The following is a 24,389-nucleotide window of genomic DNA, read 5'->3' as shown; positions in this document are numbered from 1 at the left end:
AGCTGCCTTGCTCAAGAGGAAGTGCAAGGCAAAATGCAACTGTGTTGCACGTTGGTTTTGTCAGAGTTGCATGGTCTAAGGGGAAATAGCATAAAACCAGGAAGGTCATCCTAAAGGAGAATAAGACAGAGGACTGAGTGTCAAATAAGATCTAGAGTTTGGGGCTCTGTTTGAAGCTGGGAGCAGAACCATGATTTTGGCTATCAACCCACGTTACTTTGTAGTTTTTTGGGGTTTTTTTTGCGGTACGCGGGCCTCTCACTGTTGTGGCCTCTCCCGTTGCGGAGCACAGGCTCCGGACGCGCAGGCTCAGCGGTCACGGCTCACGGGCCCAGCCGCTCCGCGGCACGTGGGATCTTCCCGGACCGGGGCACGAACCCGTGTCCCCTGCATCAGCAGGTGGACTCTCAACCACTGTGCCACCAGGGAAGCCCCTGCAACCCTCTCCCCAGATTTGCCTATAAAAACTTCCCTGAAACCCAGCAGGGAGTTTGGGCCTTTTGAGCACGAACGGCTCGTTCTCCCTGCATGGCCCTTGCAATGAACCTTTCTCTGCTCCAAACTCCAACGTTTCAGTTCATTTGGCCTCACTCTTCGTTGGGAACACGAACCTGGGTTCGGCAACCGGAAGAGCGGGAGAGTGTGGCGGAGACTGTTACTGTTCTCCTGTAGCCACTCTCCCATATTCTGTGGTGCTTGAATCTATGAATGGGATGAAACAGAGAACAATAAAAGAAGTATTGGCCTTTGGTAGAAAGAGGAACACTTCCTCTATTCAGAACTGAGCTCAACACCTTGTGTGATCTTAGGCAAGTTCCTTAACCTTTCTGCACCCGAGTTTCATCATCTGTCAAATAGTGTAAGAGTAGATACACACACAATACAGTGCTATATAAATGTTCGCTGTGGCTGTTAGGACACAACAGAAGGGAAAGGGAGAGGATAGCTATAGATGTGAGTAGACTTTTAATTTGTTATAGCAAAAACAAGGATGTTTCTTTGTGGTGGCTCCTAAATTATCTGTGAAATAGAAGACAAAATCCTTAAATGCAACTTATGGTGTGGGAGCAGATGAATCAGAGATACAAAAAGATTTACAAAGTCTACAAACAATAAATGGAGAGGGGGCTTCCCTGCTGGCGCAGTGGTTGAGAGTCTGCCTGCCAATGCAGGGGACACGGGTTCGTGCCCCGGTCCGGGAAGATCCCACATGCCGCGGAGCAGCTGGGCCTGTGAGCCATGGCTGCTAAGCCTGCGCGTTCGGAGCCTGTGCTCCGCAACGGGAGAGGCCACAGCAGTGAGAGGCCCGCGTACCGCAAAAATAAATAAATAAATAAATAAATGGAGAGGGTGTGGAGAAAAGGGAGCCCTCCTACACTGTTGGTGGGAATGTAAGTTGGTGTAGCCACTATGGAAAAAAGTATGGAGGTTCCTTAAAAAACTAAAAATAGAGTTACTGTATGATCCAGCAATCCCACTCCTGGGCATATATCTAGAGAAAACTCTAATTTGAAAAGATACAATCACCCCCATGTTCATAGCAGCACTGTTTATGATAGCCAAGACATGGAAACAACCTAAATGTCCATCAACAGATGAACGGATAAAGAAGATGTGGTACATATATACAATGGAATACTACTCAGCCATAAAAAAGAATGAAATAGTAACAGCATGGATGAACCTAGAGATTATCATACTAAGTGAAGTAAGCCAGACAGAAAAGGACAAATATCATATGATATCACTTATATGTAGAATCTAAAATATGATTCAAATGGATTTATTTACAAGAAAGAAACAGACTCACAGATATAGAAACCAAACTTATGGTTACCAAAGGGGAAAGGCTGCAGGGGTGGGCGGAAGGGGGGGATGAATTAAGACTTTGGGATTAGCAAATACAAACTACTATATATAAAATAGATAAACAATAAGGTCCTACTATATAGCACAGGGAACTATATTCAATATCTTGTAATAACCAATAATGAAAAAGTCTATATATATATGTATATATAACTGAACCACTTTGCTGTACACCAGAATCTAACACAACATTGTAAATCAACTATAATTCAATTTTTTATAAAGGATTTACAAAGTTATGGGACAAGCTGTAGAAAAAATTAGGGCAAGCGGACTAGAGGAAAGTAGAAAAACTGCCAAGCAGCACTGATGGGCCATGTGAAGCTGTGGATTACGAATTTATCATCATATCAATCTTCTCCCCTACAGAATTTTCTATAACAATTTCAGCCCCTAGGATTCAGTAGTAGAAAAGCCAGATGAAAAGGACAGTGGGAAGAGGAGCTAGGGAGCTGCAGGTGTCTGTGGAGAATCATTATAATGTTGGATTATAGAATATGATCTAGAAAGAACGTGAAGCCAGGAGGGGTGGATAAAAGAGGGAAAAAAATAATGACAGATTGAAGGTATTAATAAAGCCAGAGAGCTATTGCAGTGGTGAGGAGTGGTGAGCGCATCCAGGCTCACCACTCAGTTGCACATGTCCGCACAACTATATATATCGGTTTTCTAATTAAATTCCTGATTTCTGGCTGAAAAGTGCCACCATGGCTTAACTTCTATGGATAGTAGAGATGCTAATAAATGTAAATGATCCATAGGTTGTGGACCGGATTCCACCCCCCCACACCCCCACCCCTGCCCCCCCACCCCACCCACCCACCCCCCTGCCCCGCTCAGCCCCACACCAGTACAGGATGGTCCCTCTGGCATTTCACTCCACCCATGGTGTCAGAGACCTGATCATCTGCTTCAGTGGAGCTCAAAATATCCTGAGTCACTGAAAGTGGGGTGTCCGCATGGGGCAGTATGGTTGGGGTGCAGCACTGTCTCAGGACACACACAGGTAACCTTCATCATTAGTAACGTGCACGCATAGTGGATGGGGAACCTCCTCCCAATGATGACTGGGAGATCGTCGGCCAACACTGGTGACATGGGGTGGTCGTGTGACTGTAGACAGGCCGTCCGCAGGGCATGGCTTCTGCGCAGCTTCCTGATTCTGGCTGATGGAGGTGGTACGGGCTCAGGCATCTTGGTGCTGACCCTGGAATAAGAGTCACTCCCGGTCCAGACTCCCTGCCTACCTTATCACTACCGTCTCCTTGCTATCAGAAGTCCCCATGATCCTTACCTAGTTTCTCCAGGGCAAGGATGTGGGATTTGAATTACCTGCCTATCCCTGTTCTGTTCCCTATCTATTGTAATGGCATAAACTCCATGCCTTGATCCCCTTCCCTTTTTATTCCCCAAAGCTTGTTTGAAAATAAACACTACACCCAGTTATACACACACACACACACACACACACACACACACATACACACATACACATACTACTCTAAACATTAGCCCTTTGCTTCTATTTGCATTCCTCCTACTAGCATAATCCTAAATTTCCTTGAGGTAATATGTATTTCCCACCGTCTAGAGCCCTGGGCAGCAAATATTTCCTGTAAAGGGCCAAATAGGAAACACTTTAGGTTCCAGGGTCATAGAACCTCTGTTGCTACTACTCAGCTCTGCCATACTGGTGTAAAAGCAGCCATAGACAGTCATAAACTAGGGAGGGTGTCTGTGTTCCAATAAAACTTTATTTATAGGCATTGAAATTTGAATTTCCTGTAACTTTTATATGTCACAATGTATTATTCTTCTTTTGATTTTCCTTAACTTTTTTTTTGTTGTTGTTGCATTGGGTCTTCGTTGCTGCGCATGGGTTTTCTCTGTTGCAGCGAGCAGGGGCTACTTTTCGTTGCAGTGCGCAGGCTTACTGCGGTGGCTTCTCTTGTTGTGGAGCACAGGCTCCGGGCGCATGGGCTTCAGTAGTTGCAGTACATGGGCTCAGTAGTTGCAGTGCGTGGGCTCAGTAGTTGTGGCTCGCAAGCTCTAGAGAGCAGGCTCAGTAGTTGCGGCACATGGGCTTAGTTGCTCCGCGGCATGTGGGATCTTCCCAGACCAGGGAGCGAACCCATGCCCCCTGCATTGGCAGGCAGATTCTTAACCACGGCACTACCAGGGAAGTCCCCTCTTTAACTATTGAAAAGTGTAAAAACCATTCTTAGCTTATAGACTGTCCCAGAAAAACAACCATGGGCCAGATTTGGCCCATGGACAGTAGTTTGCCCACCCTCTGTCTAGAGGAAGAATATGCAGAAAGGAAACACACACACACACACATACGCACACGCACACGCACACACACATAAAGAAAAATATTCCAGGATATCTCATGATTATTTATAGTGGAATACTAAACTGCTTTTAAATTTTAGAGTAGAAGGTGCTTATTACAGTATTCTTCAAGTTTTCATAGAGGGGAAGTACTTCTTTTACATTTGTGAGCAGATAAGGTAGGGGGTCTCCAGGGAAAGAAAACCAGGAATGGCTTTCATGACATAAGAGAAGCCATTTTTTACCTAAACTTTGTGGTCTAAGCCTGGCCACAATGCTAGCCCTTGAACAGGTCTCAGTAATGAAGGATCTTAAAGGAACAAAAGAATGCAGAAATAAACTGTTATCAGGCAAGAGAAGTAGCAATAGCAAAGATAACAAATTAGCTGTAAAGGCTCCCAGTTCTGTTTCAAAGACTACCCTAAAGCACTGTCTCGAGCTGTTTTGCAGAATTTAAACCTTCCTCAGGTGCTCAACCACGAGACCAACTGGAACCTAAGGGATGAAATGTTGACCTTTTCTGACCCTCATGACTTCTCTCAACTAAAGCTTGGACTCTTCAGTCACCCAAGCCCCTTCATGGATATGCATGTGCCCTTAACTTGAAACTTCCCTGATTTTGCTGTTCGTGGAGACACTGCTTTGGGAAAGATCCCTAGTCTTTCCCAAAGATCCCTGGTTCTCCTAACTTGCTGCAGGTAATAAATCCTTCCTTCTCCCAATCTTTGCCTTGGTTGTGTCTTTTAGCTCGACACCCACCAAGAGGTGAACCCAATTTTTGGGTAACACGTTCTCCACAAGAGAACTCTATTGAAAGAATACTTCAGGTCTCTTTCTCCTCTCACCAAACTCGTGACTCAGTTGGTGAAATGAGGCAAGTGGCTGCTAAACCACAGCCCAGTCTTCTGGCTTTTGCTCTCACATGGGACTTGCAGGCCCACACGGAACACACTCTTTCTCCACTCTCATTCTCCTCCTTCTGGAGCAGCAGAGTATACACATCCCAGGCAGTGCACCGATCAATCCACTGAGATGCGAGAATAAAATATGAGACTATTAGAAGAGGTATCTATTTTTATTTATTTCCTTCTCTTAAATTTATATTTTAATAATTTTTAAAGAAAAATAATGCAACAGTAAATTTATATGAAGTGATTTGTAAATGAATGAATATATGAGAACGTGTACTCAAAAATCATTAAAAAAAATTTTTTTTTCAAAAATCATTTATTCATAGGAATTTGCCTGTAAAAAAGTGTGTTGCTCTCTCCCAATAGATGGGCTATGGGCCAGGCTGTGATCCTCGATGCTCCTCGCTGAGTAAAGAACTGCTCTATAGCCCCAGTTCTCCCCACAGATTGTCCCAAAGTCTGAATCTTGCTGCAGGGTGGCTTCAGGAGAAGATTCATAGGAGGTCTCATGCTGGCCTCCAGCCTCAGCGTCCTCCTCCAGCACAGCACCAGGTTAAAGCAGAGGGTGCCCCTCCATCCCCATCTGCCTCTGGCCATTCTCCCTCCACTCAGAATCCAGTGAGGACCCCTGTGATTAACTGGCTCCCTGGAACCACCCCAAAGTTAGCGCTCTATATGTTGACATGAAAAGATACTTTGCTAAGTGAAAGAAACAATGTACCTTTTTCCTTTGTGTGTTTTGTATTGTTGCCTATAAACACACATGCAATGGAATATTGAATGAACTGACCTCAGTGAAGTACAATCATGTCTCAGCTTTCTTTCCTACCACTGCCTTCACACAGGCTGCACTGAATTCCCTTTCACACCACCCTTCCCATGATGTCTCAAGCAGATCTCATAGATTTCTGGTCACTTTCAGATGGAAAGAGTCTCACATTGGTAATTAAAACTAAACTCAGGATTTCCCTGGTGGTCCAGTGGTTAAGACTCCACGCTTCCTCTGCAGGGGACACAGGTTCCATCCCTGGTCAGGGAACTAAGATCCCACAGGTCGCACAGTGAGGCCAAAATAATAAATAAAATAAAATAAATAAAATAAAACTAAACTCACTTCGAGGTATTGAAATGATTCTGTTCTGCCTAAATCAAAATTCAAGACATTTCCAATTCAGGATTTCCCCCATTAACCTTGCACTTCCAGCTTAGGCCAGTTCTGTGGCCTGGGGACATGTAGTGATGAAAGAAGATGTGAATAGCTCTTTCATTCTCCATCCACCTCCTTCACCTCTCACAGCTGGCTCCGCCAGAGTCCCCAGAGCATGTTTGTACATGAGTTTACTTGAAAGACATAGCTGGAAAGAAGGCAGCAGACTCTGTGTCACATTTCAGCTCTTCCAAGAACTCTCTCACCACACTTTGCCCTGATAACGTCATTGAGATTGCACTGGGTATATGTTTCTGCAACTCTCCCAAGACTTTCTCCCCAAGAAAGTTACCAGGTTCCCAATCACTCTGAGTGGTTTTCTTGGAACACCACGCCCCTCCTCCCATCTGACACACACACACAAACATACTTAGAAAACCATAGCACTTGCCCCTTATGCTTTAACTTTCATAGAATTTCAGACTTATTTTAAATAGACTGAAGGTGAATGTTAGGGTGAAGGTCAAAGGATCTATTCAGCCAACTTTTAAGTAATCCTTTGGGTATGTGTATTGCCTAAGGCTAGAGCGTTTGTCAAAATATTTAGATATCAGAAGTCTCACTCGGGCTTCCCTGGTTGCGCAGTGGTTGAGAATCTGTCTGCCAATGCAGGGGACACAGGTTCAAGCCCTGGTCCGGGAAGACCCCACATGCCGCAGAGCAACTAAGCCTGTGCACCACAACTACTGAGCCCATGTGCCACAACTACTGAGCCCGCACGCCTAGAGCCTGTGCTCCGCAACAAGAGAAGCCACCGCAATGAAAAGCCCGCCTACCACAACAAAGAGTAGCCCCCACTCACCACAACCAGAGAAAAGCCCGGGGGCAGCAACGAAGACGCAACGCAGCCCAAAAAATAAATAAATAAATAATAATAAAAATAAATAAATAAAATTAAATAATAAAATCAATTTATTAAAAAAACGAGTCCCATTCAACATTCTGTTACACAGATGTACACACACACACACGTTATGGCAGGAACATTCTACAAACACACAGAGAAGTAGTCATGTTTCTCTCCAGAGAAAGGCTCAGGAGTTTGGGGTAGGAAGAAGGCATCCTCTACCTAAAGTATACCCATTAAAGTACTTAAAAACAATTTTTAACATGTGTGTATATTACTTTTTCAATTTTAAGAAAACTGGCCGTTAAAAACATTGAAATCCTCCCTGTTCATTCTCCCATCTCCAAGATGGTCTCTGAAACACCTTACCGGGGTATGGTGCCTACCCAGGTGTAACAGAAGAGTGGGGGGGGTCTTACACAAAGCCAAGCAATGGTCTTGTCAAAGCAACTTCTCAGACAAGTTGATTTAATCAAGGGTTAAAGTTTTATTCTAAGCTCTCCCTCAAGGGATCTAGGCTTCCAAGAAACCCAGTTGAAAAAAACTTTTTCTTTGGAGGAAAAAGGAGTATGTAGATAAAATTATTAGATAAGATGCAAGAAAAATACGTTTGGTTAAAGATCATTAGGCTCATGACAAGACTAATGGGCAACTGAGAGGGTTAAATTCTAACTTTCTAAAAGGAACTGTTAACCAGATCAATCAGATCAAACAACAAAGTTCTTTGCCATTTAGTCTATCCAAGTGGTTCAACTTCACCATCCAGGCAATAGCATGAGAGTTCATCTTTTCTCAGGTTTTGGATCATTTTTTTTCCATATCCATATCTGGATTCCCAGTCTTTTTTTTTTTTTCAGTTTTATTGAGATATATTTGACATATATCTCTGTGTCAGTTTAAGGTGTACAGCATAATGACTTGACTTACATATATTGTGAAATGATTACCACAATAAGTTAACATCCCTCATCTCATGTAGATGCCAAAAAAGAAGAAGAATAAAATGCATCTTTCCCCCTTGCAATGAGAACTCTTAGCAACTACTCTCTTAACTACTTCCAAATATACCATATAGCAGGGCTAACTACAGCCATCCTGTTGTACATGGCATCCCCAGTGCTTGTTTATCTTATGATTGGAAGTCTGTATCTTTTTTTTTTTTTTTTTTTTTTGCGGTACACAGGCCTCTCACTGTTGTGGCCTCTCCCGTTGCGGAGCACAGGCTCTGGACGCAGAGGCCCAGCGGCCGTGGCTCACGGGCCCAGCCGCTCCGCGGCATGTGGGATCTTCCCGGACCAGGGCACGAACCCATGTCCCCTGCATCGGCAGGCGGACTCTCAACCACTGCGCCACCAGGGAAGCCCTGGAAGTCTGTACCTTTTGACCTGGATTTCCAGGCACACTTGTCCATAAGGTTGGTTGTTTCTCCTTAAATTCTTTGTCCTTCTGCTATCTCTGTACTGTCAACATTCTCCTCCAGACCCCCGCCTCAGCCTCACTCCTTTCTCAGAAACAAACACACAGGGAGCGCCATTCCAGGAAATGGGGACAGAGCGGTGACACGGAAGCTGCGCCCTCGCAGACACCCGGTAATTGGGTAACTGTCTCAGGCTGGGTGCCTGACGTGCGTGTTGTGTGGAGACGCACCCTGTGAGTGCCCTGCCCGAGTGGCTGAGCTGAGACCTCAGCCGCTAGGACCTGTTAGATGAGGGAGAAGGCAGTACAGACCAAGGCCTGTGCGGCCTCAAACTCCTACCCGCTGGAGGCCACAGGGACTTTGAAATCCCTTCACTTTCTGTCTTCTTCCTCCCCCTACACAAGGCTGAAGTACAGCACCTTCAGCCTCAGGGAAGCAGTATCTCTTTTCTTGTCCCGGTCCAACACTTACACATGTGCTCCATCTGCCTATCTCCCAAGCCGGAAACCCTGCTGTCTTTAACTCGAGTATTCACTTTTTTCACTTATTTACCTATGGATCTGATGTGGCTGCTTGGAAGGTATCAGGAGTTCCCTCCCCACAGTGTCCAGTTGGTTCTTTTGAGGCCGCTTTCAAACATCTCTTCTATCTGTATGCCCAGCAGAAAGCCCCTCTTCAATGCCACTTTTCAAAATTCATCATCTCTAACTTGACTTATCACCATTCTTCACCAGCTGATCTTCTGGCCCTTCCTCACTGCAACTCCATAGCTTATGGGGACAAACCCCTGATTAAAGGATCCTTTAGGGACTCACTTGTCCAGATTGTAGCTAAGATCTAAGATCTAAGATCAAGATCTGGTCTCTGGCCACCCACCTCTCTTGCATCTCCTCTCAAAAGTGCCCTTCATCTAAACTTTCAAAAATTTCCCCTTGTTGCATAATATTTCATACCTTTTGTTCTTTACTTATACCCTCAAGTCTAATTTATTTAAGCAACCATTCTTTTTTTTTTTTCTTTTTTTCTAATAAATTTATTTATTTATTTGTTCTTGGCTGCGTTGAGTCTTCGTTGCTGCACGGGGGCTTTCTCTAGTTGTGGCGAGCGGGAGCTACTCTTCATTGTGGTGTGTGGGCTTCTCATTGTGGTGGCTTCTCTTGCTGCAGAGCACGGGCTCAGTAGTTGTGGCTCATGGGCTTAGTTGTTCGGCATGTGGGATCTTCCCGGCCCAGGGCTCAAACCCATGTCCTCTACACTGGCAGGCGGATTCTTAACCACTGAGCCACCGGGAAAGCCCCCACTGAGAGACTTTTATTGTATTTTTGTGCGTTCTTATCTGTATCTTCCTACGGGTCCACAGAGCTGTCTGAGGGAGCTGCTGCTGTCTTTTTTTTTTTTTAACATCTCTATTGGAGTATAATTGCTTTACAATGGTGTGTTAGTTTCTGCTTTATAACAAAGTGAATCAGCTATACATATACATATGTCCCCATATCTCCTCCCTTTTGCGTCTCCCTCCCTCCCACCCTCCCTATCCCACCCCTCTAGGTGGTCACAAAGCACCGAGCTGATCTCCCTGTGCTATGCGGCTGCTTCCCACTAGCTATCTATTTTACATTTGGTAGTGTGTATATGCCCATGCCACTCTCTCACTTCTTCCCAGCTTACCCTTCCCCCTCCCCATATCCTCAAGTCCATTCTCTAGTAGGTCTGTGTCCTTATTCCTGTCTTGTCCCTAGGTTCTTCATGACCATTTTTTGTTTGTTTTTTAGATTCCATATATATGTGTTAGCATACGGTATTTGTTTTTCTCTTTCTGACTTACTTCACTCTGTATGACAGACTCTAGGTCCATCCACCTCACTACAAATAACTCAATTTCGTTTCTCTTTGTGGCTGAGTAATACTCCATTGTATATATGTGCCCCATCTTCTTTATCCATTCGTCTTAGTCATCTCTGTGTCTCATGCTCCCTGGCACAACACGGGGCACAGAGTAGACTCCCCCAAAGTGTTTGTCACCTGAATGGCCAGCTGGCCAGATGAAGGAAGGAATAAAATTAATAATAAATACACCCATTCCTTTGAGGATTAAGACTAAACTCTTTAACGCGATCCTCTTAATTTCAGCCTGTGCCGGCCTCTGCAGCCTCAGCTCTTGGCCCTTTCCAAGTCCCACTCCCTCTCAGGGCTCCCATCTTCTCTCCCAGTTCCCGACCCTGCCCAGCCCTCCCTCGCCGGAGGACGGTGCGAGAGGCAGCCCTCCTACATCTATGCACACAAATCTCTTCCTCTGGAAACCTCCGCGAGGGCCCTCAGTTGCAGGGGACACTCCTCCTCTCTGCTCCCACGACTCCGCTCGCTTAAACCGGTGAAGCACTCGTCCGACTGATTAGAATTGCTCAGTTACCAGCACGATCGGTCCTCAGTATCCACGAGTTTGGCATTCACGGATTCAACCATCTGAGTGGTTGGTTAACTCCACGGGTGCCAAACACGCGCATATGGAGGGCGGACTGTACTCATTGTACGATGCCATTTCATACAAGGGACTTGAGCATCTAGTGGATTTGGGTACCTCCCAAGCTCCTGGAACCAATCTCCCACGGATACGACGGTCAACTGTATAACAATATAGAGAAATTTCTAACTATATTTTTCTTAGATGCAGAATTAATCCCTCTCCTTTCAGAGGAGAATTGTTTGTATTGAATGAATCCTTTGATGAGAAGTCTAGGGTTGGGGAGATTTAGGCCCCGGAAGGCTGCATGAATAACAATACTATACAGTAGGGCTTTTTTAGGGAGACTGAATTCAATGAGGGTTTTGTTTTGACAAATCAGTGTGTATGTGTGTATGTGTTTTGAGTGAATGAATGCATGACTTCCTGGCTATAAAAGGAGCTGTTACTGTCTGTTAAATATATGTTCCCTACATCTTAGGTGGATGGGGTGGGGGCGATTTTTCAAAGTTTCCCACATTCTTTCCTTTGGCCTTCACCTCACTGCAGCCAGAGTTCCTTTCCCCTGACAGTGGACACCGTGAATAGGGGGTGGGAAGCCGGGGAGGGCTGGGAGTTGGACCTCATTAAATTAAATCAATGATCGTCAATACAGACGGCAGATGACACTGTATTGCTGTGCATTGCTCTAAGTACTCTTTAGCTCACTGAATCTTCACCACAACCCTGTACTATTATCTCCACGTCACACAGGAAGAAACTGAAGTTCAGAAAGTGACGTGTTTTGCAGGGTCACACAACCAGCGAGTGGCAGAGCCAGGATTCTAACCTAGCAGCCTGATTCTAAAGCCCAAACCCTTAGTCACTGCCCTGCCACAGCGGGTTCTGTACTCGCTGCGTTGGAACTGCCTGTCAGAAGAAACCATTTCTTCAGGGTCTCTGGTACTCCCTAAAAATTCCACAAGAGGAAGACATTTCGCCATCAGTTCTTCGCTGCTGATGAATTACAGACTTAATTTGCAGTTTCGAAAGCAGCCCAAGAATCGACTGGTTACCTGTATAGAATCTGAACAGGTTTCCTGACAAAATGGAACATTAGGTACCCTAAATGGGATCAAATTAGCCCAAATTAATTAGGAAGTTCACAGTCCCAACCAGGCAGCCCATATTATCCCTCTGCCAATCACTCTCCTAGACTGGAACCCAGTTTGCAATGGTGGCAAGGGCTGTGTGAGCCTTAGATCTTTAAACACTGTGGCCCCCCTTCCCTTCTCCAAGTTCTCCCCATTGTCCAGGAGACTGGGAGCCTCAAAAATAGGTTTCAGTGGTTCTAAAGGCTGGAGAAAATCGAGAATAAAGTTGTCCTTGACCACTCTCACTACCAGCCCTGCAGGGCCCCACTCATAATGACTCTTAGGCCACAGTATATCCCAGCTGTCTCTGTGCCCTATCCTAAGACAGACATTGGGAATAAGAGCGTGGTGGACGTGGTGTTATGCCCCCAGGTTCCCCTTCAGGTATGAAGGACTCACTCCTCCAGCTGCTGGGGTGCTGCTAGAACATGGCCCTCAAGGATGAGGCACTATAGGAGGCTCCACCTGGGACAGCCACCTCGCCCAAGGCTATACCCCCTTTCTGGGGCAGCCCTCATCCTATGACTGATCTGTTTTGGAGGAGAAAAAAGATCCAATCCCCTTGCCTCAGCTTGGAACAATCCTGAAGGGTCATCTCAGCTTCAGAGTTCACTGTAGGGTCAGCTGCGGCCTCTGAAGGGAATGCATCAAAGCTAATCCTCTCTCTCTGCTTCCTTTCTGCCACAGGTGGTGATCCTGAGACCGCTCCCTAGTACACCTGCTGCAAGTTCATCTCCATCCTAGGGTCTGATTCTTGGGTAACTCAACCCGTAACGGTTGGTAACAGGGGTCTCTGAAAAAGCTGGGATGGGATTTGGGATCAGCTGGATCACTCACCACCCAGCTGACAATGAGGACCCTATCAGTGGTCAGGTGGAGCTTGGAGAGACCGTACTGAACTGGGATGGTCTACCAGTGGCAAGAAATGCATCAGGCTTTTGAGAAACGTGAGGGAAATAGTAACTATAAGGATAAGGGAATTGCTCAGTCTTAAAAAAGAATGAGGGCTTCCCTGGTGGTGCAGTGGTTTAGAATCTGCCTGCCAATGCAGGGGACACGGGTTCGATCCCTGGTCTGGGAAGATCCCACATGCCGCGGAGCAGCTAAGCCCGTGTGCCACAACTACTGAGCCCACGTGCCACAACTACTGAAGCCCGTGCGCCTAGAGCCCATGCTCTGCAACAAGAGAAGCCACCGCAATGAGAAGCCCGCGCACCGCAACAAAGAGCAGCCCCGGCTCGCCACAACTAGAGAAAGCCCACACGCAGCAACAAAGACCCAATGCAGCCAAAAATAAATAAATGTCTTCAGAAAATAAAAATAAACAAAAGGCTCAGAAAGTGGGCATTGAGAATGGATATATCAGGCTGGAAAACCCACTAAATAATTATGTTCCTTGGGGCAGCCTGGAGGATACACAATTCATGAAAGCAATAAGGAATGCGTGATGAGAAGGGCGCCAGCATCACTAAGAATCTCCGTCATGGCTCTCCTGTATAGGCCAAGACCAATGGTAGGAAATGCCGCTACTGAGCTGTGCGCACGGATAGCAATGGAAATGATAGTACTTTCCCCCCAAAATCGAGGCTAGGTGGCAGCATATAACCAACAGAAGCCCACTAGCATAGGCCCAATAGCAAGGGCTCCCACTTACCAAGGCTGACACAGCTGACAGTGCCTAAGCTGCTAGCAGCAAAAACAAGTACCATCTTCCAGCATGCAGTGTCTCCTTTAACACAACAACCTTTATATGGAGCTGTGTGCCCAACAGACAGAACACATGAGTCTAGAAACAAGGGGAGAGGGAAACAGGAATGGCGTGCTTACCATCACTCCTGTGATCCGCTTGGGCAACTGGTATTTCCTGCCCCTACAACTCTACGACCTCATGTTGAGAGTTCCTGGCTCCCAAACAGAAAACGTGTCCAACAGGAGAAGGAGTATGGCTGCTGTATCGGAACTCTGGGCTCCTTGTGTGAAGGGACCATCAGGCAAGAAGAGGCATCGCCATGTGGACTACAAAGTAAATCCTGATCACAAGAACAAGGGGAGGCAGGATGGGGGGAGTTCCCTGGTGGTCCAGTGGTTAGGACTCCGCGCTTTCATTGCCCAGGGTGCGGGTTCAATCCCTGGTCCGGAAGCTAAGATCCTACAAGCCGTGCAGCACAGCCATAAATCACCTAATATCAGGTTAGCCAAAAAGTTCATTTGGGTTTTCATGTTACAAAAAACAGGAACAAACTTTTTTGCCAACCCAATAAATAAATAAGGGGAGGCAGGATGGCTGTTACACAAAGGAGACGTAAGGGAATGTGTTTGGCACCAGCTGGTCCACTTGGGAGCCTCTTGATACTCCCCTGCTCTGCTCTGTTTGACAGTAATGACAAGTGCAGCTGCTATGACTTGAGGAGAGCATGGATGCCACGGCTCAGACCCCTGAAGGGAAAAGTCTGGGTCGCATCATCAGGTGAGCCACTGAAATCAGCAGGAGTGCTAGCTAAGGCAATCTAAAAGGTCTAGAAGAGGAAAACGATAGGTAACAGTTGCCGTCCTGAGATCAGCTACTGGGATTTCCCCAAATGAAGCTGCCCCTCACCCTATTTCAGGATAACTCTGAAGGGTCATCTCAGCTTCAACACTCCCATAAAATCCACTGGGTCTTCTGCAGAGACAGCATCACAGCTCCACTTGTCCCCCTGCTCAATCCCGCCACCTTCCCGTTCGTTCCACAGCTGTAGATTCCAAGAGCACCTCCTAATAAATCCCTTGCTTTTTCTTTTTGTTGTTTTGGCCGTTCCTCTTAGTTCCCCGACCAGGTATCAAACCCGGGCCCACAGCAGTGAAAGTGCAGACTCTTAACCACTGGACCACTAGGGAATTCCCAAACCTCTTGAATGTCAATCTCTTTCTCAGAATCTGATTTCTGGAGAAAAATGTCATCCATGTCAGAGGAAGAGGGGCCTTTGATCACTTATCCAGAAGGATAAGGATGCTTGATACGCAGCAAGTGATGGTTCCATCAAAGGCAACAATATATGTGCAAACACTGTGAAAAGAGGACTGGGCAAATGAAAAAGGAGGGAGTGATCAAGAATGGTGTTATTGGAGCTTCCCTGATGGCGCAGTGGTTAAGAATCCGCCTGCCAATGCAGGGGACACAGGTTCAAGCCCTGGTCCGGGAAGACCCCACATGCCGCAGAGCAACTAAGCCCCTGCATCGCAATTACTGAAGCCCGTGTGCCTAGAGCCTGTGCTCTGCAACAAGAGAAGCCACTGCAGTGAGAAGCCTGCGCACCGCAACGAAGAGTAGCCCCCACTCTCCGCAACTAGAGAAAGCCCGAGCACAGCAACAAAGATCCAATGCAGACAAAAAATAAATTAATTAACTAATTAATTTTTTAAAAAGGAATGGTGTTATTAAGGAGATGGGATATGAGTGAAGGATAAGACTGTCGACTGAAAGAAAAACGCGCAATGTAAATTTGTGAGTTAAGACCTTACTTCGGAACTATAGCCCAGGAGACAGTCTCTAGGATAGCTCTGAGGAATTGCTCCAAAGAAGTAAGGGAGGAGCCAGGGTATAGATGAGGTTTTTGCTGGGAAAAAACAAACATATAGTTGAACATCAAAAGATTGCTGCTAATCACAAGAACAGGCATCTCAAGTTAATTATTTTAGTTCTTTTCCATGTATGGGAAGATGCAAGGATCTTGGTTCATTGAAGTTATTCTTTGTTTTTGTTTTTTTTTTGGCCATGCCATGCGGCACATGGGATCTTAGTTCCCTGACCAGGGATCAGGGCCGTGCCCCCTGCACTGGGAGTGCTGAGTCAACAAAATGGACCACCACAGAAGTCCCTGAAGTTATTCTTTAAACATGCATCTTAACTATCTAGGCAACTGCAGTGCTTGAGCCTTGTAGAACTGGAGTGATACGCAACACTTTTTGTTTATGAGACTTTGGAAGATAAGGTCTTGGAGAACAGATAGAATGTGGGCCCTGAGGGTCATCAGCGTCCTACATGAGGAAGGACAGAGACGCAGAGCAGTAGCAGTTGAGGAGAAATGGGGCTACTTGAAATCCCTTTCTTAATAACCATCTAAAGATATCCACCCTGTTGGGATGAGTCCCTGGATTCTCCCATCCATGTCTCCCCATTCTCTTGTTAATTAATATAATGTTTTTATTAGCATCTGTAAGACCCATGAAGGGAAGATAACAAATTCAATATGACTTCTTGGACTGGTGCTCCATTATGTAGCAGTAAAGTTACACGAGGTGTCAATGCAAAAGTGATGCCCATGCAAAAGGAGCCTGCTTAACCATAGCATTTCCCATGTCCTGGGTAATGGGTATAGTCAGTGGGTGAATACTCAGGTCATCATAAAGCCAGTTCCACTGTGGCCTGCATGTGAAGCAGATCAGCTGCTTTAGCTGAGGTGTTCCACTTGACATTTATGAGGGTTGCTGAATAATTACCCTTATCAGGGTAAACAGACCTTACAGTGGCCTTTATCCAATCCAACAGCCTGGCCATTGCCTCAGGAACAACCTGCTGTGTGTCTGGATCATATAACCGTCTGTAATTGTTCCCTAGTAAGCTATGGGTCCTGTATCAACCCAAACATGCTCTTCCATTCTGTAGCATTTAAAAGCAAAGATACTGTCACCAAATTAATCATTCTCACAATCCATTTCAGCGAAGATTATTTAGGAAGTTGATGACACTAATCTATCAAATATAACAACTCCTTCACATTATATCTCCCGGTTTTAGCAGTTTCTTGGTTTTGTCTTCTCCCAACATGTACTACCGTCTTGGTGACCAGAGTCTTAGAGGTACCTGCTGTCATCCCCACATAATTTTTTCCCTGTGCAGGTGGCTCTGAGGCTAGAAACCGAAGCTCAGACCAATCAAAGTCCAAGCCAGCACTCTCTCTTACTTTCATTTTGGCTACTACAGATATCAATAACCAAGAGATTACATAGTTTGTTTTTTTCTTATCAGTTTCCATTTCCTCAAGTACCTAGTGAACCAATGCCCCAGGAATTGGATCTATCTCTAAATTCCACTGGTAAAATTTACCTCTTGCAATTGATTACAGCACATCTGCTGCTTCATACCATGGGTGCCTATGTGGCCACCCAGGAATCCAAGGTTCCTCGTCCTCTGCCCTTTCATCCTACCTCTTCCCAAACCACTTGTTTCCATGAGCTAGGGCCAAGCTAGCAAATCCTACTTCTGACACCAGTTCTGCGGGTGCTTTCTTTGACACCAACCAATTCTCCAACACCAACTAATTTTACAACAATTCAATTAAATTCTGATACTATCTACCTGGAGTTAGCATCAGATTCCACAAATTAAAGAGTTCAGTAACACAAGATTGTCCCCACTCCGGCGGCCAGTCACAATGTTACCAGAAAACTGGGTTAACCTCTCAGTGGATGTCAAGCCAAAAGACACAAAGGAGCCAGAGATTAGGAGAAGGAAGGGTTTATTACTTGTAGCAAGTAAGGTGAACACCAGGAATCTTTCCCAAAGCAGCATCTCCCTGAACAGCATGATTGGGGAAGTTTTAAGCAAAGGGCTCATACGTATTCACGAACGGGCCTGAGCAAGGGAATTCTGCATAGAATTGAGGCAAAGGTCGAGAGAGTCCCAGCTTTAGTGGACTGAAGTCAGAAAAGGTCAACATTATCATCCCTTAGGTTCCAGTGGCTCTGGTAATTGGGTGCTCACTCAGAGGAGGGGTTTAAATTCTGAAAAACAGCTCAAGCAAGTGCTTCAGGCTGATCTTGAAACAGAACTGGGAGTCTTTGCAACGGATTTGTTGTCTCTTTGCTATGGTTACTTCTCTTGCCTGCTAACAGTCTTGTTTTTTCCCTTAAGATCTTTATTACTGAGACCTCTTGAAGGGCAGGCATTGTGCCAGGCTTAGATCACAAAATGGCTTAGGCCAAAAACGGCTTCTCTCATGTCAAAAAGCTACATCTGATTCTTTTCCTCTGGGGACACCCTAACCTATCTGCTTACAAAATGTCCCAGGTTGCCACCTATACTTCTGACCAACCAGCTGTAAGTTCTAGGGTTCTATGACCCTCTACTCAGGTTTGAAAATTTGCTTAGAACAGCTCACAGAACTCGGGAAAACACCTTACTTACATGTCCTGATTAATACAAAGGGTATAATTCAGGAATAGCCTGAAAGACATGCATAGGGCAAGGCACGCGTGGCGGAATGTCACAGAACTTCCACGCCCTCTGCAGGTATACCCCCCTCCCAACACCTTGATAATGTTCACCAACCCAGAAGCTCTGCGAGAGTTTTTATAGAGCTCAGTCTCCAACCCCCTTCCCCAACCAGAAGACTGGGGGTGAGACTGAAACATCTCACTCTCTGATCAGTTCTTTCTGGTGACCAGCCCCATCCTGAGGCTATTCAGGGGTCCCACCTTAACTCACCTTATTAGCATAAATTCAGGTGTGATTGAAAGGGGCTTGTATAAATAACAAAAGACACTCTTATCACTCAGGAAATTCAAAAGGTTTTAGGAGCTTAGTGCCAGAATCTGGAGATAAGACCAAATATATTTTCTATTATACCATAATTACTCTATCTGATATGATTCGGGGTGGGAGGGGCGGGGAGTCACTTGAAAAAAATTCTCAAAGGCAAGCACTGACAGGACTTGGTAGACCTGTGGATCCTGGAGAAGCACTGAGTTACACAGTTTAGGTTTTAATTGCTATTCTGCCACTCAACTTTCCTATGCTTCAGTTTCCCCATCTGTGAAATGGAGGTAATAATAGTATTATACTTACTTCTTAGGGTTGTCGTTAGAACTGAGGATTAGTCATTATAAAGTACCTGTTTCAGTGCCTGGGGCATCCTATAGAGCTCAGTAAATGATAGCTTTCACCATCATGGTTACAGGAAGGTGGGAGACCCAAGTTCTAATCCCTGTTCCTGTCTGTATAGTCATTACCCCTTCTTGGCCACTTCACCATTTTTGAGTCTGTTTCCTCATCCATATAATGAAGGTATGGGTGTCCCCGCATGAGCCCAGGGCCCCTTCCATCTGGAGAAGTCTGAGTCGAAAAGATGATCAGTCAGGGCGACTCAAGGGTGTGGATAGCAGTGGCAGTACATAAGAAATTGAGGGTCGGAGCCCTCTGGGCCGGAGAGGTAACAGTGTGAGAATCCCCGCCCCGCGGTGCTCCCGGCCACCAACACCCCCCACGCCCTCTCCACTTCCCCAGTTTAAAGCCCGGTGGGCCAGGCACTTAGCTATTCCAGGAATTTGAGTGCAGGTTTGGAGAGAGGAGGGGCCTCTCACCAGCCACACAGGATCGGCTTCCGCAAGAGCTGGGCGGCTACAGGGGCCTCGCACAGCTGGCAGAGCCTGGGCGGAATCGCAGGCGGGATCCTGGGCGGGTCCCAGGCGCGCCCGGCCCACTCCGCCTCGCTAGGCTTGCCCAGGCTGCCAGCCACCGCGATCAGCTGCGGCGGAACCGAGGCAGAGGAAGGGGCGGAGCTGCTTTGTGGCTTGTCGCCGAGCAGTCAGCCGACTGCCGCGGGGACTGATCGGTGTCCCTGGCACCGCCAGGGATCCTAAGAGCCGACCAGGGCCTACGCCATCCGGGGCCGGGTGCGCGAACCTGCCTGGTCTAGGAAGCCGGGCGATGCCCCGCCAAGGAGTGTCTTCCGGCCAGGGCCGCCCCAGGTCGGGCCGGGAGCAGGCACTGGACAGGTCCTCGGGGGCCCCCAGCCTGAGGCTTCTGTGGATGGGCTTGGCGCTGGCGTTGGCCCTGTCCGACTCCCAGGTTCTCTGGGACCCTGCCGGGGCCCACCCTCTTCCCGCCCAAGGCCATCCCGCCAAGTTCATTCGCCTAGCGCTCCAGCTCCGGGAAGGCTTTAGCTGGTGGAACCTTACCTGCTCCGCCTGCAAAGGACTGTTCACCGCCATCGACATCAGGCTGCAGGTGAGCGCTCAAGGGGCTGCGGGAGGTGCAGGCCAGAAGGGAGGGCTGGCGGTGGCGGCTGGGGCTGAGGCCGGCGCTCCGGGGTCCCCAAGAGCATCGCTGATGGAGAGGCTGTCCTCCACAAGCCTTTACTGAATTTGCCCCCCTTTGGGGCCCCCCGCGGCTGCACACCACCACCATCACTACCTCCACTGTGACCTTCTGAAGTAAGGAAAGAGCGCGAGTTACATGCTGGGCACCGTGCCAACCCTTTTACACAGGCTGAATCTAGCCTGAAAGGTGGTTTCATGACTGTGGTTATCTCCGCTTTACAAATGAATAGAAGCCCCGGAGCTGAAGTCACTTGTAGGAGGGGCCGGCTGCTGGGGGGTGGGCTGGACTCCCACCCTGGCGTGCCTGACTGAATCCCCTCCGCCTTACACCTGGCACCTCCGGTGCCTGGGACCAGCTGCTCACTCAAAGGGGACCTGAGTCAAGGAGTATCCAGAGGTGTGGGACTCGTTGGGGCTGGGCTGCCTTGACTGACCCTGATGGGGGTGTGAGGAGCGCTGGTTGGTGGCCGTGCTTCGTGGGGCTCCTTGGGGCATCAGGGCCCTCTCCTCGTGTGTGTCCCCAAACCCTGGTCAGTCTGTCATTCCGCCCAGCCCAAATTCCAGAGCACTCAGCAGACAGTGCCCGAGAAAGCGAGCTGCGCAAGCAAAGGCTTGAAATGCCACTGAGCTGAAAAGGAAGTGCCGGCCTAGTGACGCCCGAGTCAGGGCAGTGTCTGTGAGAGGCAGGGGTGAACCGACATCTCTTCACCACGTGGTACTGAGTCCATTCTAGCCCCGGTGTGGATGTGGAGGCCCACGGGTCGTATCCAGGTGTTGGCCTGGTCCCTGTGCTCTGTTTCTGACTTCTCGCCACTGGTTCTTCCCGCCACAGAACGAGGCCAGCGTGGCCCACGTGGGCTCCATAGCCATCAAGATATGCATGCTGCTGAAAATAGCACCTCCGGCGGTGTGCCAGTCAGCCGTCCAGCTCTTTCAGGACGACATGGTGGACGTGTGGACGCGCTCGGTGCTGCGCCCGTCTGAGGCCTGTGGTCTGCTCCTGGGCTCCTCCTGCGGACACTGGGACATCTTCTCACCTTGGAACGTCTCTTTGCCGGCCGTGCCAAAGCCATCGCCCCAGCCGCCCGAGCCCCCGGCCCCAGGCTCCCCTGTCAGCCGCGTCCTCTTCCTCACTGACCTGCACTGGGATCAAAGCTACCTGGAGGGCACAGACCCCAACTGTGAGAACCCCCTGTGCTGCCGCCAGGATTCTGGCCCGCCGCCTGCCTCCCGGCCAGGTGCTGGATACTGGGGCGAGTACAGCAAGTGTGACCTGCCCCTGCGGACCCTGGAGAGCCTGTTGAGTGGCCTGGGCCCCGCCGGCCCTTTTGATATGGTGTACTGGACGGGCGATATCCCTGCCCACAATATCTGGCAGCAGTCTCGTCAGGACCAGCTGCGGGCCCTGACCACCGTCACAGACCTCGTGAAGAAGTTCTTGGGGCCGGTGCCCGTGTACCCTGCTGTGGGCAACCACGAGACCACACCCGTCAATGGCTTCCCTCCCCCCTTCATAGAGGGCAACCAGTCTTCGCACTGGCTCTACGAGGCGATGGCCAAGGCCTGGGAGCCCTGGCTGCCTGCTGAAGCCCTTCGCACCCTCAGGTATTTGAGGCCCACGGAAACCCAGGAAGGGAGGAGAAAGATGGATGAAAGTGAAGGGAGCAGGGAACCTAGCATTATGTGTGACTACTCTAGGCTGAGTCCTCAGCTCTCTTCACTGGCCCTCCAAATCGGACCCCACTTTCCATTTCCACCCTTAGCTCCAGCCACCCTCCTTCACAGGGTGAAGGGCTAGCAGCGTACCTCCTCCGTGGTAGTCCGGTCTTCTCTAAAATGCCTTCCCCTCTCTAACCTCCCAGCTTTTCCCAGCTTCCCCAGGCCTAGGTCCTCTTCCCTCTGGATGGCCTTTGCCTCTTCTCGCTCACTTTTCTGTCTCCTAGAGCCTTTAGTCCTCGGAGCCGCTTGCTTCAATCACACGGGCCCTATAATCAGTGCTGTCTGATCTTCAGCTAGAACGTGGGCTTGAGAGTAGGGATGACGTCCTAGGTGCCTCTGCCCTCACCCAGATTCCCTACACAGGACTGGGCATGCAGGGCTAGGGTTATGAATGCATGCTGACCCGTGTTCACTTTGTTTCAGAATTGGGGGGTTCTATGCACTTTCCCCACGCCCCGGCCTCCGCCTCATCTCTCTCAATATGAATTTTTGTTCCCGTGAGAACTTCTGGCTCTTGATCAACTCCACAGATCCTGCTGGACAGCTCCAGTGGCTGGTGGGGGAGCTTCAGGCCGCTGAGGACCGAGGAGACAAAGTGAGCAAGCGTGGTGGGAACCCAGTGGGGCAGGTGCCGGTAGGGTGGGAGGAACAGCAGGCCCTTCACAAGTAGACTTCTCTCTGGATCCGGAGCACCTGTGAGCAGAGAAGCTTGATTTTCGGGCACTCCCAACAGTGTTCCTTGGGGTTTCAGCTCACGGTCACCCTTAGAAAGTCCTTTCTTTTGCTCCCCCTCTCTCTGGCCAGGAGTGCCAGCCACTGTAGGAAAGATGAGTACCAACTAGCCTGGCCAGGGCTTCCTGGACCCCTCTTGCCCTCATAACCTTCCTTAACTCTCCCCACAGGTGCATATAATTGGCCACATTCCCCCAGGGCACTGCCTGAAGAGCTGGAGCTGGAATTATTACCGAATTGTGGAGAGGTAGGAGGGAGGTGTGTTGGGGGCGAGTGGGTGAAGTCTAAAGGTCAGAAACTCCCTCAAGCGTCTCACCATCCCTGCTGCCCCACTGGGGTGGGGACGCTACTTCCTTGAAAAGGATGGAGAAAGAAAGCATCCAGTCCTCCCCAGGTCTCCTCTTCCCCCTTGCTTGAAACTTCTGAATATGATTAGTGTCTTCTGGCCAGGTATGAGAACACCTTGGCTGCTCAGTTCTTTGGCCACACCCACGTGGATGAGTTTGAGATCTTCTATGATGAGGAGACCCTAAGCCGGCCGCTATCGGTTGCCTTCCTGGCGCCCAGTGCCACCACCTACATCAGCCTCAATCCTGGTGAGTGAGGTGAAAGCAAGTTGTTGGGATAAAGGAGGTCTCTGGGATAGAGGAAGCTGATGAGAGGGAGGAAGTTGTTGGGGTAGAGGAAGGAGGGTTGGGCCCAAGGCCGCCCAGGGGCAAGCTCTGCCTCCCCACTGGAGTTGCCTTTGCCCTTTCCCTCTCTGGTCAGCCCTCCCTCCTTGCAGGGTACCGTGTCTACCAAATAGATGGCAACTACTCCGGGAGCTCTCACCTGGTCCTGGACCACGAGACCTACATCCTGAACCTGACGCAGGCGAATGAGCCCGGAGCGACACCACACTGGCAGCTCCTCTACAGGGCTCGGGAAACCTATGGGCTGCCCAATGTGCTGCCCGCCGCCTGGCACGACCTGGTGTACCGCATGCGGAGTGACACGCAGCTTTTCCAGACCTTCTGGTTTCTCTACCATAAGGGCCACCCGCCCTCAGAGCCCTGTGGCACACCCTGCCGCCTCGCCACTCTGTGCGCCCAGCTCTCCGCCCGGTCAGACAGCCCTGCCCTGTGTCGCCACCTGATGCCGGACGCAAACCTCCCTCCTGGCCAGAGCCTGTGGCCAAGGCCACCATTATGCTAATACCCCTAGGGCCCAGAGGTGGGAAAGTGCTTGTCTTAGAAAAGGAGCGAAAACCCCAGAAGGCCACTGTGGTGAGAAGAATGTCTGGTGGAAGAGCTTATCCCTGGGCCCAAGCACACCTCGGAAACAAGACCTCCTTTCCTGGATCTGGTTTAGCAAGATATGGGAGCGGGGCTGGCTGCTCTGAGGCTGCTATCCTTTCATGGCCGTGGAGCAGAGGTCTAAGTTTGCACTGCCCTGGGAAGACCAGACAGAAGCTGTCACCCCAGGCCTGTGCTGGCCAGCCAGGAACCCTGTACTGCTGCTGCTGCCTGGTTGCCAGGCTGTTAAAATAAAAACAAGAGACTTGGACTCCAGACCCTGCTGTGACTGTCCCAGTTTCTTGTTTTGAGGCAGGAAGGTCAAGGGGGCCCTGGAAACGAGCCTAACTGAGGGATCAGGGTACCAGGAGTGATGGTGTGGTACAGGCACAGGAAGGCACACAGC

At 48.7% G+C, this 24,389-nt stretch overlaps 1 protein-coding gene across 2 annotated transcripts; it reads left to right on the top strand.

The window, feature by feature from the left end:
* Nucleotides 1-19,641: 19,641 nt before the first annotated feature.
* On the top strand, nt 19,642-24,267 carry SMPD1 (sphingomyelin phosphodiesterase 1). 2 transcript variants are annotated; one of them, XM_030831224.2, is made up of 6 exons: nt 19,642-20,166; nt 21,091-21,863; nt 22,401-22,572; nt 22,880-22,956; nt 23,160-23,305; nt 23,478-23,738. In XM_030831224.2, the coding sequence occupies exons 1-6, from the start codon at nt 19,867-19,869 to the stop codon at nt 23,588-23,590; spliced, it is 1,581 nt and encodes a 526-aa protein (XP_030687084.2). In that variant the 5' UTR covers nt 19,642-19,866; the 3' UTR covers nt 23,591-23,738. The 2 variants fall into 2 exon arrangements, with proteins under 2 accessions (XP_030687084.2, XP_030687082.2); XM_030831222.2 differs by having other exon boundaries at nt 19,645-20,166; nt 23,494-24,267.
* Nucleotides 24,268-24,389: the final 122 nt, after the last annotated feature.

This window comes from Globicephala melas, chromosome 8 (assembly GCF_963455315.2).
Source record: "Globicephala melas chromosome 8, mGloMel1.2, whole genome shotgun sequence".
NCBI lineage: Eukaryota > Metazoa > Chordata > Mammalia > Artiodactyla > Delphinidae > Globicephala > Globicephala melas.
This window is presented reverse-complemented; position numbering and strand designations above follow the sequence as displayed.